General features: G+C 43.2%; 1 protein-coding gene across 4 annotated transcripts in view; it reads right to left on the reverse strand.

Annotated features, from left to right (window-relative positions):
- DOCK4 (dedicator of cytokinesis 4) overlaps positions 1-18,354 on the reverse strand; it is a 410,395-nt gene that overhangs the window by 108,868 nt on the left and 283,173 nt on the right. For all 4 annotated transcript variants that reach the window (XM_037888663.2, XM_037888655.2, XM_043549556.1 and 1 more), the window contains exons 24-25: positions 6,168-6,295; positions 507-641 (exon numbers count right to left, since the gene is read on the reverse strand). In XM_037888663.2, the coding sequence (XP_037744591.1) occupies positions 507-641; positions 6,168-6,295 (263 nt within the window). The remainder of the gene's footprint in view (positions 1-506; positions 642-6,167; positions 6,296-18,354) is intronic.

Below are 18,354 nucleotides of genomic sequence, written 5' to 3' on the forward strand. Positions count from 1 at the left end.
GATTTAAATACCTTCGGGGTGTGTGAGTGTGTTTTGAGATTCTTTTCCCCCCGTCAAAAATTTGGATTTTTGGGAGGTAAAAATGTTAATGTTTTGCCACACTATTTCATCTTCATGAGTGCTGTGTTCTAGTCCTTTCAGGAAGCTGTTAAACTGTCAATAAAAGCAGCATAATGAAATTGCCACTGACCTAACAGAATGTCAAATGGAAGAATTTCGTCCCCTTAATTTTTTGACTACTACAATGTATAAATACATATACATATATATAAATAAAACCATACAGCACTAATAATTCCATTGAAAGTCAGAAAAGCAAGTAAAATCTACTTCACTTCCCACATCCCCCTTAGCCCGCCTAATGCAATCTTTTCAAAACAGCAGGTAATCTGATTAACAATGAGCATTACAACACATAGGCAATCCACCTAAACACAGTGGGATGAGTTAAGAGCCCAGTGACAGTCTTAAATTGGTATGGGTCTGTTTTATGATGAAAACCTTACGGTCACGTCTTGAAACTGCAGGCGCATCGCAGACCCTGATGGCTGAGGTCTGCTTGTGATCTCTAATATGGTTCTCAGCAGTATATCTAGCAAGCTGTTCACAATCACATCTATTTCTTCCAAGACGGATTTTTCCTAAAATAAAGAAAAATATTTTTTCAGATTGCTATTACTGAAAAAGGAATAGACACATGCAGAATTTTCCCTAGGACAGTGTTAGCACCTGGATTAGTTTAGTTGAGGTGAGAATTAGTTTTCATCACAGCCACTGCACTTTATAAACCTTGGTAATATTTTCCACCCAAGATATCAGAGTCATTCCATTTACTTGAATCCACTGTTCTCAAATTAATTACGTTACTGATATATAGAAGACGGTTATTAAAAACATGAGCCTAAGTACTCATCATTAAACATAATTCTTTTTCAAGGTACAGTATAAAGGAAAGTAGTACATGATTTATGACAGCTATTTGGCCAAGATCTTTAGTCAACACTCATACATTTTAGCCATAGAAATGGACAGAGGAGATTTAAAATCTAAAGCAGAGAGAATTCTGTTTTGAATACTTTATGTGATCAACAAAGAAACTACCACCAAAAACCAACAGACGGGTATAGCAACTATTTAAGGCCAAATACCCCAGCAACGTCCAGCTACTTTGCGCCACTCCGATGAGAAGAAAGCAAACATATCTCTGGCCAGTTATGCAAGTTTATAGCTGATTTGCATCATCAGAATAATGCAAAGGAGCCAAAGTACAGACCATTGAACATGGCCAAAAATGTTAACTAACAAGGAAGAACAAAGTTAGTGCAGTGTTAAAGTTGCACAGTTATTAGAAAATCCAGGAAATACATATTTTAATTTTGCTACGTTACACATATGTAGCAATCTCCCCATTTTAGTTTTCAAATGATATTTTTATTATTTTGATGTTATTCATTTTATTTAATTAATGTACCTATTGATTTATTTTTATTTTATATAATCATTGATTACATTTTCACCCATTTGCCAAATGGTAGCAGATTTTGGGTCTTGCAGGTCAATTTCCTATTGGAGAAGAAATCAACAACACAAAATCTGGGTATTTTCTTAGTGTAACTTGTTTTAGTTACACTTTATACACAAGTCCTTGAACAGAGGTGATCACATGTGACACATAAGCAATCCTGTCTTCCAGTAATCCCTGCCCAAACACTCTGGTCCAAGAATTCCACCTCTCATTAGAGAGGTCAAGGAAGGGAACAAACTCTTCTGCTGTAAGGCAACAACTCCCTTAAGAGAACCCCCATTACAAAATAAACCCTGCATTTCTTCAAAGATTGTATGTTGCTCGCATACTAAGAAAAAGAACTTGTAGGACTATGTGGAAACAGCACCATCAAGTGATCCCTGTCGAAACAATATATTAATGTTTATGGCCCCAGTCCTTGAAGGTAATTCATGGGTGTGCATACTTGCACCTGTATGAAGCCCTTTAAGGGATAAGGGCCTGTCTTAAAATATGCACCATATTCCTAGGATTTGCAATTTAGTTAATATTTCTGTAAAAACCTAAAATTTTGCACTTCCTGACTTGATTTTATTTTTACTCAACATTCTTAACGTCACATTAATTTAAATGTCAGTTAGTTTGGGAGGTTGATTTCTTTTATTGATTTTTACAAAAAGCAGCTTATTGCGATAGTAAATGTTAACGTTTGAATGGTCCCAGTTATTCTTTGTGCACCTGTGCTACAACTGCCAGGTGTATTCCCTCAGGCAAGGACACAAATACAAGTTCTGAGAAATCGTGGGATGGCTTCCCTCAAATCAATAACATATCGTCTCTATCTTGTTTGATTAGTCACAGACAGCTAGCCTGCATCCAAGCCCTAAGTTAGTATAAACACTGGGTTATTTGTTCCACTTCTCTGGCCTGGTCAAACACGGAGACACAGCATAATGAATGCAATGTGGTCTACTGTCTCACCACTCACTCTCTCAGTGCTACAAGTTGAGCAAAAGGGGCGACAATACAGACTCCCTGCAAGTAAGAACCCCCGAGGCAGAGAAACAATTGCCTACAACTATCCCTGGGCAATATCTCTAGTGGCCAAAAAGTGGAGCTATTTAAGAGCAATTCATTCATCCATACTAGGATCCACAAGCAAGTCAACAAAATCTCATTGTCAATGGTATCAAAAGCTGCTTATAGATAGCTGCTTATAGAGTCTGCAGACACTATCTCTATCCATTGCTATGGTAAGATCGTAAGTTAAGACAGCTGCCTCACAAGAACCACCAAGTTTTCTGTTACCTTTTCCCAAAATGGGAGATTGGATACTGGTTTATTTCCAAAGTAAAGAGCTGGCTTCTTGAACACTGATCTCCCCATGACTTCTAGTGCCTCATCCTCTATAAGGAAATGCTGACAACCTCAGCTAACTGTGGACCCAGTACTTCACAACTGCTCTCTTTTTTCCCACCACCCTGGAAATACAAAATTGTAGCACAAAGCTGCACACCTGCACCTCTCTGCGCTCAATGAGTTGAAACTGAAGCTTTTTTCCCCTGCAACACACTGTTCTGTTTCCATGGCAGTAGACTGCTCTGTCCCTATCTGAGCAATTTTATTTGCAAAATAACGTGACATTTCTTCACAGCAAGAAACACTTGACTCTGTAACCAAATAGAGACAGCCAGCATTCACCACGCAGTCGAATTAACTCTTTTGCATGGGACTTTGCAGATGCTATGATGGAAGTGAAGAAATTTGTCTTTGCCTCCCTCACAGCCAGAGCATGTGTTCTTTAAAAGACTCAAAAAAAAATCCTCTATGTTGCTATTGTTTGGACACAGTAGGAGTCTGGGGCCCTAGCCATTTCCTCTCTCTCTTCACCTGTAAATCCAGGTGACTTCTGAAGATAGAGCCAGCACACAGTGTGTTTAGGGGCTGTATCAATAAGGGAGGACAAATTATTATTATGAACTCCTACCAAATTATTGTTAGAGTGGACAATAGAAGAATAACCTTATCCTTCAAAGCTGCCTGGAAATGGTTTCAACAGTTTCTGAAAGCAGACCATCAAAACATTTCCATTGCCCTGTCAAGACAAGTATGTTCCAACTTCAGACCAAAAGAGACAGTGGTCAGTCTGTAGCTGAGGAGTAATATCTCTCCAATCTACACTCGTGACTCCAACACCAGAGTGTTTAGACTACAGTCCAATGTTTATTTTGGCAGCTGTGAAACTGTGAGCTGAATCAGAAAATTCATCACAGATAACAACACACAGTGATTGAAATGTCTAGGTACTATCAATCTCAGTGACTCAAGTGAGGAACATTATCAGCTCAGCCTCTGAATTAGAGAGGGACAACAAATAACACAGAGGGACATAACATAGAGGGACATTACACCACCAACTGTGTATTATGTCCATCTTTGGACTCTCTGGCCAGGAGGACACGTTCAATGTGACATAGTTTCAGGATGCAAGATCTCTTGTATTTGAGGTCAGATGAAAAAAATATAGCTACCCACCAGCCTAGATCATGTTTCTCCTCATGCTGAACTATACACCTTTCCAGGGAAGCCGCAACAAAAATGTGTCAAAATAACAGCCCCATATTCAGTCATATACGGTATTATTTAACAGCCTGAAATGAAGATCCAGATCCAATGTCCTGCATTCCTGACAACTGTTATTATGTGAGACCAAAGGAACTGAGACTAACCATGCACCTGCATGGTTCACACTTACTACACCGATTAGTGTATGATGCTACTTTCTTTTTGCCTTGTCTCGCTCTACCACAGGGATTGAGGGGACCTAACCCTCACAGTCAAGATACTTCCCCATATCCCCAGTATGCAGCACTGTCATTGAACCTTCATGACCAACCTAAGGTGGCCCTCAGAGAGATGCAGCCATCACAACTAGGTGCCTCAATAAGAACACCGAGACCCATCTGCAAAGTCCATCATAACCAACAGTCCCACAAACAGTCTCCAAATACATCAGATCATCCCTCTCCAACAGTGCATAGATCAGCCCACAGCACATCCTCTTCACTTATCCTACATGAATAAGTGGTCTATTAATCCCAACACACTTCCAAACCACTGTAGGTCAACCTTCACATTGACAGCACAATGATCCTGGCAGGACAGTTATACTAGAGGGGTCTATCCAAAGGGCTGAGGGTCAGATCTTGGCTATTAGGACAGGCCATCATAACTGGTGGCTCAGCAGTCCCAGAAGAGCAACCCAACACAAATGATCAATCCTGTTAAACCCTTCCACAAATCTCCTCCTTACTCACTCCACTCAATGCCCGAGCTCTTAAACAGTCCTCTTATCCTCCATCTATGAACTCGTTAAGAACATCATCTTTCTCACAGTCAGTATAGAATCACAGAATATCAGGGTTGGAAGGGACCCCAGAAGGTCATCTAGTCCAACCCCCTGCTCGAAGCAGGACCAATTCCCAGTTAAATCATCCCAGCCAGGGCTTTGTCAAGCCTGACCTTAAAAACCTCTAAGGAAGGAGATTCTACCACCTCCCTAGGTAACGCATTCCAGTGTTTCACCACCCTCTTAGTGAAAAAGTTTTTCCTAATATCCAATCTAAACCTCCCCCATTGCAACTTGAGACCATTACTCCTCGTTCTGTCATCTGCTACCATTGAGAACAGTCTAGAGCCATCCTCTTTGGAATCCCCTTTCAGGTAGTTGAAAGCAGCTATCAAATCCCCCCTCATTCTTCTCTTCTGCAGACTAAACAATCCCAGCTCCCTCAGCCTCTCCTCATAAGTCATGTGCTCTAGACCCCTAATCATTTTTGTTGCCCTTCGCTGGACTCTCTCCAATTTATCCACATCCTTCTTGTAGCGTGGGGCCCAAAACTGGACACAGTACTCCAGATGAGGCCTCACCAGTGTCGAATAGAGGGGAACGATCCCTTTACATCCCTTTACATCCCAGTACATCCCTTTCATATCCGTTCTCCATGAACAGGTCATCCAACTCAATCCCTTCATCCATTACACGCACAAAAACTATCTTCAGAATGTCAACTTCCAACAAACCCACGAAAACAAGGTCAATAATAAGGGGTAGACCAGGCTACAGGTGGAGAAGCAGCCCTAGGTCCACAATTCCTGCTCGGCTGTAATAAGTGTCCCTCGTACAAGATCCCTCTAGTTTCCTGTTCTCAGTGGAAAAAGGGCAGGGCAGGCTGCAAGTGAAGAAGCATTTCTGACCCCAAGCTTCCTCAAGTCCAGGTGGGCTGAAACAGGGAGGTGGCCTCTTTTAAAGCTCCTAACCTTAAAACACAGGCCTGACAAAAAGATGCTATTTACAACAGAATTTATATCTTAAACCAGACAATCTTTCTCTGTTTGTCTTTGAAAACAGATCTAAATTACTGCATGTTAGAACACTGGAACAGTGTCAACACTCAGTAGAACACAGAGTGCTAGATTAAAAATATTCTTGCAACAGTCCAAAAAATTGATGAAAAATCTAACTGACATATTCATCAAGCTTCAGTTCCTAGAGAATGCTCTAAATGTCACTTTTTGTTCAAGCGACAGTTTATTTTATTACGAGGAGCCAAATAATGAAGTTTAAAAAAACCACTACTGTTCATAACCTGGATTTACTTACTGAGCTATTTTTCTTTATGAAACAAAATATGTTGCTAAGGATACGTGCACACATTGTAAGATCCTTCTGCTCTTGTAAATGCATGTGGAGGTGATGTAAAACTACCGGAAGAAGAATATATCTGGAATCTGCAAGGAGAGAGAAAGGGTATGAGTGGACTCCTTTCATTTTTCATTTTATATATCTTTTAATAAAATATAATCATATATAAACTGTAAATGTGTCTTATATCCATACAAATATTCCTGAACATCAGACGCTTTCAGCAGCTTTATACCATATCATAACCAAAAGAAAAATTTCATGTACTATCTTTTGCTGAAATCACCTCTAGACATACACATTACTGTGTATGATTTTAAATATGTAAAATTAAATTACATATTTATAGAACTTTCTTGCAGAAAACATTAGCATAATAATGTAGGTATACAAAATGACATGGAAACTATTCTCTCCTACCTCCCTGGTTTATCACTGGCCTTTTTTGCAACTATATCACTTTCCAAATTGAGATCTAATTTACTGTCCACTACCATGCTCAGCTCTTTTTCACTATTACTGCTTTTCAGATTTCTCCCTCCTACTGAGTATGTGGAATACAGATTATTTGTCTCTATTGGAATTAACTTGCATTTTTCCGAGCTGAATCTCATTTTCTGCCCACAGCCTTTTGTTATGATTTTTCTTTTTTGACTTCTCCCAATTTAGTATCAGCTGTGAATTGCACTAATGTGCTGTTTATTTCCTTTCCTGATCATTAATAAAGATATTAAATAAGACCAGTCCTAACACTGATTTCTGTGGTGCCATACTAGATACCACCTCCCTTTCTGATCGATGGAACTTGTTATTATCCTTTGTTTAAAGTTACTCTAGACACACACATACTATATATATGTATACACACATATACACACACACACGTATATTTGAGACACTGTTTTTATTTTAAATCTACTCAAATTAGTATTTCTATTAAGATATTTTAAAAGCATTATTTAAAACTAAACCCTCTGCTGCCATTAATTCATTAAGTTTCTCATTATTTCACGAAAGGAAGCAAGTTTGTCTAGCCCAGAGGTCGGCAACCTTTCAGAAGTGGTGTGCTGAGTCTTCATTTATTCACTCTAATTTAAGGTTTCGTGTGCCAGTAATACATTTTAACGTTTTTAGAAGGTCTCTTTCTATAAGTCTATAATATATAACTAAACTATTGTTGTCTGTAAAGTAAATAAGGTTTTTAAAATGTTTAAGAAGCTTCATTTAAAATTAAATTAAAATGCAGAGCCCCCCAGACCGGGCAGTGTGAGTGCCACTGAAAATCAGCTCATGTGCCGCCTTTGGCACAAGTGCCATAGGTTGCCTACCCCTGGTCTAGCCAGAACGTTTGTTATAAACGCATGCTGCAAAGTGCTTATGATTCCATTAACCTCTGAATGATCAATGATTTTTTTTCTCTGACTTTTTAATCTACTTTTTAAAAGGGTATAGAAGTTTGATTTAAGGGATAGTAGTCTCTCCCAGGATTAAGCTTCTTTCCTACACTGAAAATTATCGGTGCTCTGCTCTTCCTCCAGTCTTCCCTCATTGCCACTGAGTCAGTAAGTTCATTTGCTAGTTACCCATATAACCTTAGCCCTGGTCTACACTAGGAGTTTAGGTTGAATTTAGCAGCGTTAAATCGATTTAACCCTGCACCTGTCCACATGACGAAGCCCTTTTTTTCGACTTAAAGGGCTCTTAAAATTGATTTCTTTACTCCATCCCTGACGAGGGGATTAGCACTCATCAGCAGAGGTGACCATGATGGAGTTCCAGAATCGCAAAGAGCTCCAGCATGGACCGAACAGGAGGTACGGGATCTGATCGCTGTATGGGGAGAGGAATCCGTGCTATCAGAACTCCGTTCCAGTTTTCGAAATGCCAAAACCTTTGTCAAAATCTCCCAGGGCATGAAGGACAGAGGCCAAAACAGGGACCCAAAGCAGTGCCGCGTGAAACTTAAGGAGCTGGGGCAAGCCTACCACAAAACCAGAGAGGCGAACGGCCTCTCCGGGTCAGAGCCCCAAACTTGCCGCCTCTATGATGAGCTGCATGCCGTTTTAGGGGGTTCAGCCACCATTACCCCAACCGTGTTATTTGACTCCTTCAATGGAGATGGAGGCAACACGGAAGCAGGTTTTGGGGACGAGGAAGATGATGATGATGAGGTTGTAGATAGCTCACAGCAAGCAAGCGGAGAAACCGGTTTTCCCAACAGCCACGAACAGTTTCTCATCCTGGACCTGGAGCCAGTACCCCCCAAACCCACCCAAGGCTGCCTCCTGGACCTGCCTAGCGGAGAAGGGACCTCTGGTGAGTGTACCTTTTTAAATAGTACACATGGTTTAAAAGCAAGCATGTCTGTTAACGTGTCTGGGGATGGAGCGGAAATGCTCCAGGGACATCTCTATAAAGCTCTCCTGGATGTACTCCCAAAGCCTTTGCAAAAGGTTTCTGGGGAGGGCAGCTTTATTCCGTCCTCCTTGGTAGGATGCTTTACCATCCAGGCCAGTAGCACGTAGTGGGGAATCGTTGCAGAACAAAGCATTGCAGTGTATGTTACGAATAGAATTACGCCCAAGAATGCGGTGTGGGGGCCTCCGGCCACCCAGCCACTCCATCCCAGAGGATTCCCAAGCAACAGAAGGCTGGCATTCAATAAGTTTTAAAGTTTTAAAGTGCTGTGTGGCCTTGTCCTTCCCTCCTCCACCACCCCTCCCGGGCTACCCCGGCAGTTATCCCCCTATTTGTGTGATGAATGAATAAAGAATGCATGAATGTGAAGCAACAATGACTTTATTGCCTCTGCAAGCGGTGATCGAAGGGAGGAGGGGAGGGTGGTTAGCTTACAGGGAAGTAGAGTGAACCAAGGGTGTGTGGGGGTTCATCAACGAGAAACAAACAAAACTTTCACACCGTAGCCTGGCCAGTCATGAAACTGGTTTTCAAAGCTTCTCTGATGAGCACCGCACCCTCCTGTGCTCTTCTAACTGCCCTGGTGTCTGGCTGTGCGTAACCAGTGGCCAGGCGATTTGCCTCAACCACCCACCCCGCCATAAACGTCTCCCCCTTACTCTCACAGATACTGTGGAGCGCACAGCAAGCAGTAATAAAAGTGGGAATATTGGTTTCGCTGAGGTCTAACCGAGTCAGTAAACTGTGCCAGTGTGCCTTTAAACGTCCAAATGCACATTCTACCACCATTCTGCACTTGTTCAGCCTGTAGTTGAACAGCTCCTGATTACCGTCCAGGGTGCCTGTGTATGGCTTCATGAGCCATGGCATTCAGGGGTAGGCTGGGTCCCCAAGGATAACTATAGGCATGTCAACATCCCCAATGGTTATTTTCTGGTCTGGGAATAAAGTCCCTTCCTGCAGCTTTTGAAACAGACCAGAGTTCCTGGAGATGCGAGTGTCATGTACCTTTCCCGGCCACCCCATGTTGATGTTGGTGAAACGTCCCTTGTGATCCACCAGGGCTTGCAGCACTATTGAAAAGTACCCCTTGCGGTTTATGTACTCACCGGCTTGGTGCTCCGGTGCCAAGATAGGGATATGGGTTCCGTCTATGGCCCCACCACAGTTAGGGAATCCCATTGCAGCAAAGCCATCCACTATGACCTGCACATTTCCCAGGGTCACTACCCTTGATAGCAGCAGATCTTTGATTGCGTTGGCTACTTGCATCACAGCAGCCCCCACAGTAGATTTGCCCACTCCAAATTGATTCCCGACTGACCGGTAGCTGTCAGGCGTTGCAAGCTTCCACAGGGCTATTGCCACTCGCTTCTCAACTGTGAGGGCTGCTCTCATCTTGGTATTCTTGCGCCTCAGGGCAGGGGAAAGCAAGTCACAAAGTTCCATGAAAGTGCCCTTACGCATGCGAAAGTTTCGCAGCCACTGGGAATCGTCCCAGACCTGCAACACTATGCAGTCCCACCACTCTGTGCTCGTTTCCCGGGCCCAGAATCAGCGTTCCACCGCATGAACCTGCCCCATTAGCATCATGATGTCCACATTGCCAGGGCCCCTGCTTTGAGAGAAGTCTGTGTCCATGTCCTCATCACTCTCGTCACCGCGCTGACGTCGCCTACTCACCCGGTTTCGCTTTGCCAGGTTCTGGTGCTGCATATACAGCTGCATAATGTGCGTGGTGTTTAATGTGCTCCTAATTGCCAAAGTGATCTTAGCGGGCTCCATGCTTGCCGTCGTATGGCGACTGCACAGAAAAAAGGTGTGGAACGATTGTCTACCGTTGCTCTGACAGAGGGAGGGACGAATGACGACATGGCTTACAGGGTTGGCTTACAGGGAATTAAAATCAACAAAGGGGGTGGCTTTACATCAAGGAGAAAGAAAAACAACCGTCACACAGAATGGCCCCCTCAAGGATTGAACTCAAAACCCTAGGTTTAGCAGGCCAATGCTCAACCCACTGAGCTATGCCTCCCTCCGGTATTTCAGGCAGGACTGAATCTCCATTAAACTTTTCAAGGTGCCCTGACAGATCCCACCAAAACGATTGTCAGCCTTTGATTTCACGGAGGGAGGGAGGGGGGAGCAAAGGAATACAAAACAAATCTGGTGTATTTCTTGTTTTGACCACTCCATCTATCTTTTACATCTTTGGCTGGCAGCAGACGGTGCAGTAGGACTGCATGCCATCCACATCTCCTGGCTGCTCAGCAGAAGATGGTGCAATAGGACTACTAGCCATCCTCATCTCATGCCTGCTCGTCATAAGATGGTACAATAGGACTGCCGGCAGGACTAAAGAGAATGACCTGGTTGAGTCACTCCTACTTTAGTCCCTGCGCCCATGTCTGCTCAGGCGCTCCTGACGGACCTTACCGAGGCGGCCAGGAGCACCTCGGACATGATGTCGATGGTTATCAGGCCTATTGCACCGTCTGCTGCCACAAGGCAATGGGTTGCTGCTGTGTAGCAAGGCAGTACTGCGTCTGCCAGCACCCAGGAGACGTACGGTGACAGTGAGCTGAGTGGGCTCCATGCTTGCCGTAGTATGGCGTCTGTACAGGTAACTCAGGAAAAAAGGCGCAAAACAATTGTCTGCCATTGCTTTCACGGAGGGAGCTAGGGAGGGCCTGACAACATGTACCCAGAACCACCCGCAAGAATGTTTTTGCCCCATTAGGCATTGGGATCTCAACCCAGAATTCCAATGGGCGGCGGAGACTGCGGGAACTGTGGGATAGCTACCCACAGTGCAACACTCCAGAAGTCAAAGCTAGCCTCGGTACTGTGGAAGCACTCCGCCGACCTAATGCACTTGGAGCATTTTGTGTGGGGACACACACAATCAACTATATAAAAATGATTTCTAAAAAAACAACTTCTATAAATTCGACCTAATTTCATAGTGTAGAAATACCCCTAGACAAGTGTCATAAGGACCTGTGGATTTGAAAACCCATTTTCCAAGTACTTTACTCCTTTGTTTGCTCTTTAACTGTTTTACAGGATCTTCTATCCTTGCTAATTATTCATGTGTTATGTGGAAGCAAAATTTAGCACCTCAGCCGTCTATGAGCCATCTTTAATTTGACTCCCCTCCTTATTTATTAGTAGACTTCTAAACAAGTTTACTTTTGCAAAAGTGCCTTAGAAATCTAAAGTGCCATAAATGGCCAGAACCTTTGTTTTACACCTCAAATAAAAGATGACACCACCAAAAGCACAAAGCCATCTAATACTATGCTGACTTACTATGACTGACTCAGGGAGAGAGGGAATAGTGCCATCTACTGAGTTACTCGGATCACTTCCTGCACCACCTAAAGGCCATGTTCCTTGAAAACCTCTAACCGAAAAACTGATCCGTCACAATCTCCTTAGGCTGTGAGATCTGATGGGATCACTGAACAGGATGAGATAACTATCATCTCCAGCCTTGAGTCACACACTAAAACCCATTTGTGAAAGTTCAGACACAGCAATGTGTATGTTTTGCCTACAGGCTTTACTTTTTTCTCAACAACTGTCAGGTACAATGTCAGCCACTGTAGATAGTCAAATTATTGAATGCAGGTACAGCACAATATTTAGAGGCCTTAGCCATTGGTCACTCTGTCCTAATTCCCCCAACCTGCTCCAAAAACCAAATTAGCTGACTGTTTAAAATGCTAATACTCACTTTTAAAAATATTATACAGAAAGTGGAAAAACAAAATTTTTATGATATCAATCTTTCCAAATCGATGATGAAACCTCAGGGCATCTCTGTGCCTTTTCTCTGCAATATTCCTTGTGGAATTCTGTGCCACTGCACACACACGTACAATTCAGGTTCTCTGCAGTTTTTTAATTCTCAGCAGAAAATACATTCTGCCAGGAGGTGCTGCAGTTACACCTTTCACCCACCAGGGGCTGCTGTAGCGCCAGAAGAGAGGGCAGCTGGCTCAGGGCCGAGCAGCCAGCCGTGGAGAGGGAGGGGTCATAGGCTGCTTTCCTCACAGTGCCCTGCCCATAGGGCCAGGTGAGGAGACACAGGATATGAACAGATGGGGGAACACAGGGCTGCTGGGGGTCACACAGACTGGGGTTCAGAAGGGCTAGTGGGATGGACAGACTGGGGTGTGGGCACAGGAACTAGTGGGGTGACAGCATTGAGCCAGGCGCTGCATGAGAGTGGGAGTGCAGGGACACATGGAGCTCGCGGGGTGGGGGGGCTGAGTGGGGTGCAGGGACACATGGAGAAAGGGCGAAGGGGGGTGCAGGGACACACACAGGGATGAGGCAGATGTGCCAGACTGAATGGGAGAGGCTAGAGCCAGGGTTTGCATAGGGGAGGCTCCCCAACTCCCTAACAATTCCTCCTCCCAAACAAAACCTGTTCCATACTTCTCCCATCCACACATAGCAACCCTCCAGGTTCACTCCCAGGATCCTTTCCAGTGGTTACTTTCCTCTCTCTCTGCTTCTCCATTGTCCCTGACTCCCCCAAGCCTTTGCACTGCTTCTGAGATGTGCAGGAAATACATTTCTGTATTGTAGTTTGAATGAATTATTACTCAAAGTTCTGTATTAATATGCCTAGGAAGGAATCTACTTAACAAAAAACATTTCCTGAATCTTTTTTGTTGTCTGTATTCTTATAGACATACTTGCTGACAGGTATTTTGAAATAAATTACCCAAATAACTGAAACTGGCATGATTATATTGTGTTATTTTGACAAATAAAATATGCAGAATTTTAAAATATTGTGCACAGAATTTTTAGTTCATTGCTACATTACTAATTACAACCTAGACCTTGTAGACTGGACGAATTTTAAAAATTCAATTAACTTTTCAGTATGTATTGTTTGTATTTTATTTTTCCTTCTGCTTGAGCATGAAAATCAAGGCAGCCATTCACTTTTTTTAAAGCAGTTTCATTTGCACACACTCAATTTTGCACTTATTAGATTGGAAGCACTGTGTGGGAATCTTTAGTTGCACAAAAAGAAAAAAAATTCCCACTGGAATTCTGAAAAAACAAGCATACATTTCTGGTCTGTCTAAACAGGGCATTTCAATTTCTAATTTGACAATTTTCATAAAACATTATTTTCATTTTAAAAGTTGTACTAGATAGGGTGAAGAACAAGAAACACTGTTGGGGGGAAAAGTGATTTTTTTTAATTGAAGGGGCATTAGTCAGATGGTTGCAAAAGTATGTTTGATTGTCTGCCAGGTAAGTACTTAGAGAGATAAGATGGGTGAGGCAATATCTTTTATTGGACCAACTTCTGCTGACGAAAAAGGTTAACGTTTGAGCTTACAGAGAGCTCTTTTTCAGGTACTTACAAAGATATAGATATATTCAAATTTCATCACAAACTTCATAACTGAAAGATTTACCTCTAAATTTATATAGATTTTCAGCCAAATAGAATGATGTACACAATTAATGCTCTTTTGATGGGCAGTGTAATCTCAGATAAACCTATCCACAGTGGGATGGATTGAGGGAAAAGATCAGTCCCAAAAAGGAAACAGTTGGGTAATACGTTTTCCATCTGTACCTTGTCATCCTCTAATTTCTCACTGTAATGATACAATGAGCACCAAAGAGAAATAGAATGTAGGGAAGCAAGAAAAGGAATCTATTTAGGCACCACCCTGTGGAGATCCTTGCGTCTCTCGATACTGCTCATGTGATGAGGAAGATGTGAGGCAAGGAGCCTAACTCCAGGGTGTACTCCAACTTCAGGATCTCCAGGACCCATCTGTTTGATGTATAGTGGAGCCAAGTGTCTACAAAGTATGAGATTCCTCCTCCCAAGAGGATATCTGGTTGAATGCAGTACCCACTGCAGTCACGCTGAAAGCTTCAGTCGGGAAGAGGAGAAGTTACTGCCTCTACGAAGTTTCCCTCTGGGCTTGCAATTCCATGATTTGCCTCCGGAATGGTGGAGTCTCTTCTCTCGTACCTTTGCTGAGAGGGATGACAGGATGCTTGGTTCTGTGTGAGGACTTGTAGCACAACGAGGTTTAATCTGGAGTGCATGGAGAATGCTTAGATTTCTCTTCTTTTTAAAGCAAACCGCTTGCTGCAGTTTCTCCCAAAGAGTTGTCCAACAATAAACTGTGAAGTAGGAGACATGAATACTTTGTTTGAAACGCTTGTTTCCCTAGGACTGGAAGGGCTTTCCTACTCTCAGGCACAGCTGGGGAGAAAACAAAGGGGAAGGTCAGAGCAAGGGCCCAATTCCTTCTTTTTGGAGGAGGATGCCAGACCCTTTGTCTTGTGAGTAAATCACCTACATGAGAAGGTGGGGTGGCACATTAGATACACTCTCCTTGAGTAAGATGGTAGCTTTACTTTTGAAAGAGTTCTTTGACATACTCCTGCTGGGTCTCTCCCCAAGGGGGCTGTTCCTGCTAACTTAGACTGATTTCTGCTGACAACTGACCTGTTTGGTCCATATTACACATTATCCTGGGCCACAGGGGCCGGGTGGCAGGGCAGTGCAGTCCAGGCGGCTGCCCCAGACCCCGGAGCTCACAACACCCCAGGGCTGGCAGGGAGTCCTGGACCCCCAACCCCATAGGGCCGGCTGGGAGTCCAACCCCCACACGAGGCAGCAGGGGGGGCCCTGCCCTAGGGGACCCCGCCCCCAGGGCAGCTGGGAACCTGGGATCCCAGGCACACCCACAGACTTTAGCACACAGCTGAGCCTGGCCACAGCTGTGTGCTAATTGGGCTGTGGGTTGAGAACTGCTGGTCCATACTATTTCCAAATGTGTCTCAGTCCACTCTGTACCAGCTATACTCTTTGCCCCTTCTTATGGCTACGTGGAGGCCTGAACTTGAAGCAGCTTCAGAGGACCCTGATAAGTTCTTCTTGCTGATGGCCTTGGGCTTTACCTTCTTCACCTACTCCACCATGCTGAGATGGCGAAGATCCAATATGTGCGTCTCCATGAGTGATACTCACTAACCACATACCTTCAGCTGGAGCAAGGGTGCTCATTTCTTTCCCAAAGTGAGCTGTAAAAGCTGTGTGTGTAAAAGGAAAAAACAGAAGTGCTAGACCACTACAGCAGCTGCCCTGCAAAAGTGGAAGATCTCATGAACGATGGCATGGCACAGCTAAGCCCTAGCGTCTGTGTCATGAATCTATTAGCTTCATAAGTACAGGAAGAGATGGTAGCACCAAACAGTAACAGACTTGGGGAGAGGACAGGAGCCAGAAATCAAAAAACTCCCAGGCTCTAATAGCAAGAGAACACCATGGTGAGCTCCACTTCAGTCCCCCAGCATAGCACATCACAGTGATTCAGGGGAAGATTTGCAAAATCCCAAAGCAGTTAGGCATCAAAGTCCCATTCACTTTCCATGGGAATTTGAAGCCTAACTGCTACTTGTGCCTTTGGAAACCTCTGCAGTAGTTCCCTAATCTGTTAGCTATAACATGGGATTTAGACTGAAAGTGCCCAAATATCCCAAAATCAATTCTAAGTGTCTGATTTTTCTGTATGCTGTAGCATATTAACTACTTATGCTGATTTCAACAAAATCACAAGTCTGGTGTCATCTTTGCAGTAGTAGAACTCTATTATGGTCACACAAACAATCAACTACTGAAACAATGCTGCTAGTTGTCTATGCCCTTGCAGCAAAAAATGTCAAACTTCAGTGCTACACAAATCTGGTTAGTCGCTAATAAAATGTTGGGGGGAAAGGGGGGGAGGAGGAGGGGAGAGAGAGAGAGAGACAGGATATCCTCATATGAAGTATCCTTTGTTACAGAAGCCTGCATAACACTGTTTTTGCAGCTGTTTAACAAAAGTATCATGTTATATCCACTTTTAATGGCATTAAGTGGTATAAGCAGTTTAATGTGTTCATCCTCTACCTCTGAGACACAGAGTTTAATTATACTTAAGATCACAGAGAGTCTCAGTTTTGCCCCAGGATGTAAATGGTTTACTATTTGCCAGACCAACATATCTTAAATAATTCATCATAATTTTTATTTTCCCCTATGGAGACTTAGAGAGGGCTCCCCTCTATGCCTGGGCTGATGGAGGGTCTACTTGCATTTATGTTTAGGAATGGAACATTATAGGACTGAAAGAGGTGAAGACGACGAGCTCCAGGAAATCCTTCCCCTAACTGGTGACAGAAATTACACTGTACAATATATTTTCAAGATCTGTCTCTGTTCCCTTATCATTTATACTAGCTGTTCATATTACTGATTTTGGTAATAATTTCTTTCATATCCATGAATCTTAGGATACAGAAATTCTCTCTAAATTCCTTTTGTACCCTTTCTTCACATTAATACCAGATTGTCATTGTTGGGGCTTGTACTCTTAAAGGAGTATTCATTTTCCCAAATCTAGTTTCACTGACACTTTTAACTAAGAACATTGTATCATGAGCATTGCCCTCATTGTACCATTTCCAGACCAGAGTGGGATATAAAATTGCAAGAGCATCCTCAATAATGCCTGATAGGGAATTAAATCCATTTTCTCTGAATTTCATTCCGTAGGCTAGATTCTCTGCTCTGGTTGAGCTGCACTCAGTACAGGATAGAGAGGGAAGAGGAAAGGTGGCTTTAAGTCACCTTTACGCTGCCTTGATTGTGAAGCTTTCAGAGTGATTTAGTGGATACAGTGGATTTGGACTTTCAGAAAGCCTTTGACAAGGTCCCTCACCAAAGGCTCTTAAGCAGAGTAAGCTGTCATGGGGTAAGAGGGAAGATCCTCTCGTGGATCAGTAACTGGACAAAAGATAGAAAACAAAGGGTAGAAATAAATGGTCAGTTTTCAGAATGGAGAGAGGTAAACAGTGATGTCCCCCATGGATCTGTACTGGGACCAGTGCTGTTCAACATATTCATAAATGATCTGTAAAAAAATGTGTAAACAGTGAGGTGGCAAAATTTGCAGACGATAAAAAAATTATTCAAGGTAGTAAAGTCCAAAGCAGACTGCAAAGAGTTACAAAGAGATCTCTCAAAACTGGGTGACTCGGCACAAAAGGGCAGTTGAAATTCAGTGTTGATAAATGCAAAGTAATGCATATTGTAAAACATAATCCCAACTATACATACAAACTGATGGGATCTAAATTAGCTGTTACCACTTAAGAAAAAGATCTTGGAGTTATTGTGGATAATTCTCTGAAAACATCCGCTCAATGTGCAGCAGCAGTCAAAAAAGCGAAGAGAATGTTAGGAACCATTGAGAAAGATATAGAGAATAAGACAAATATCATAATGCTCCTATATAAATCCATGGTATGCGCACAGCTTGAATACTGGGGTCTGGTCACCCCATCTTAAAAAAGAAATATTAGAACTGGAAAAGATAGAGAAGGACACCAAAAATAATTAAGGGTATGGAACAGCTTCCATATGAGGAAAGACTAAAAGGACTGGGACTTTTCAGCTTGAAAAAGAGATGACTAAGGGGGGATATGACAGAGGTCCATAAAATCATGAATGGCATGCAGTACTGGGTTTACAGTGGCGCCACTGGCTCCAGGGAACCGGCCCCATGCTCAGAAGGGGCCCCGTCCTGCTCTGTTTGCACTACACCCTGACACCCCGCTGGCTCCCCTCCCCACTTGCTCCTCTTGACCTGCCCACCAGCCGACCAAGGGCTCCTCTCCGCCCTCT

The sequence above is a fragment of the Chelonia mydas genome, chromosome 1, assembly GCF_015237465.2.
Source record: "Chelonia mydas isolate rCheMyd1 chromosome 1, rCheMyd1.pri.v2, whole genome shotgun sequence".
Lineage (NCBI taxonomy): Eukaryota > Metazoa > Chordata > Testudines > Cheloniidae > Chelonia > Chelonia mydas.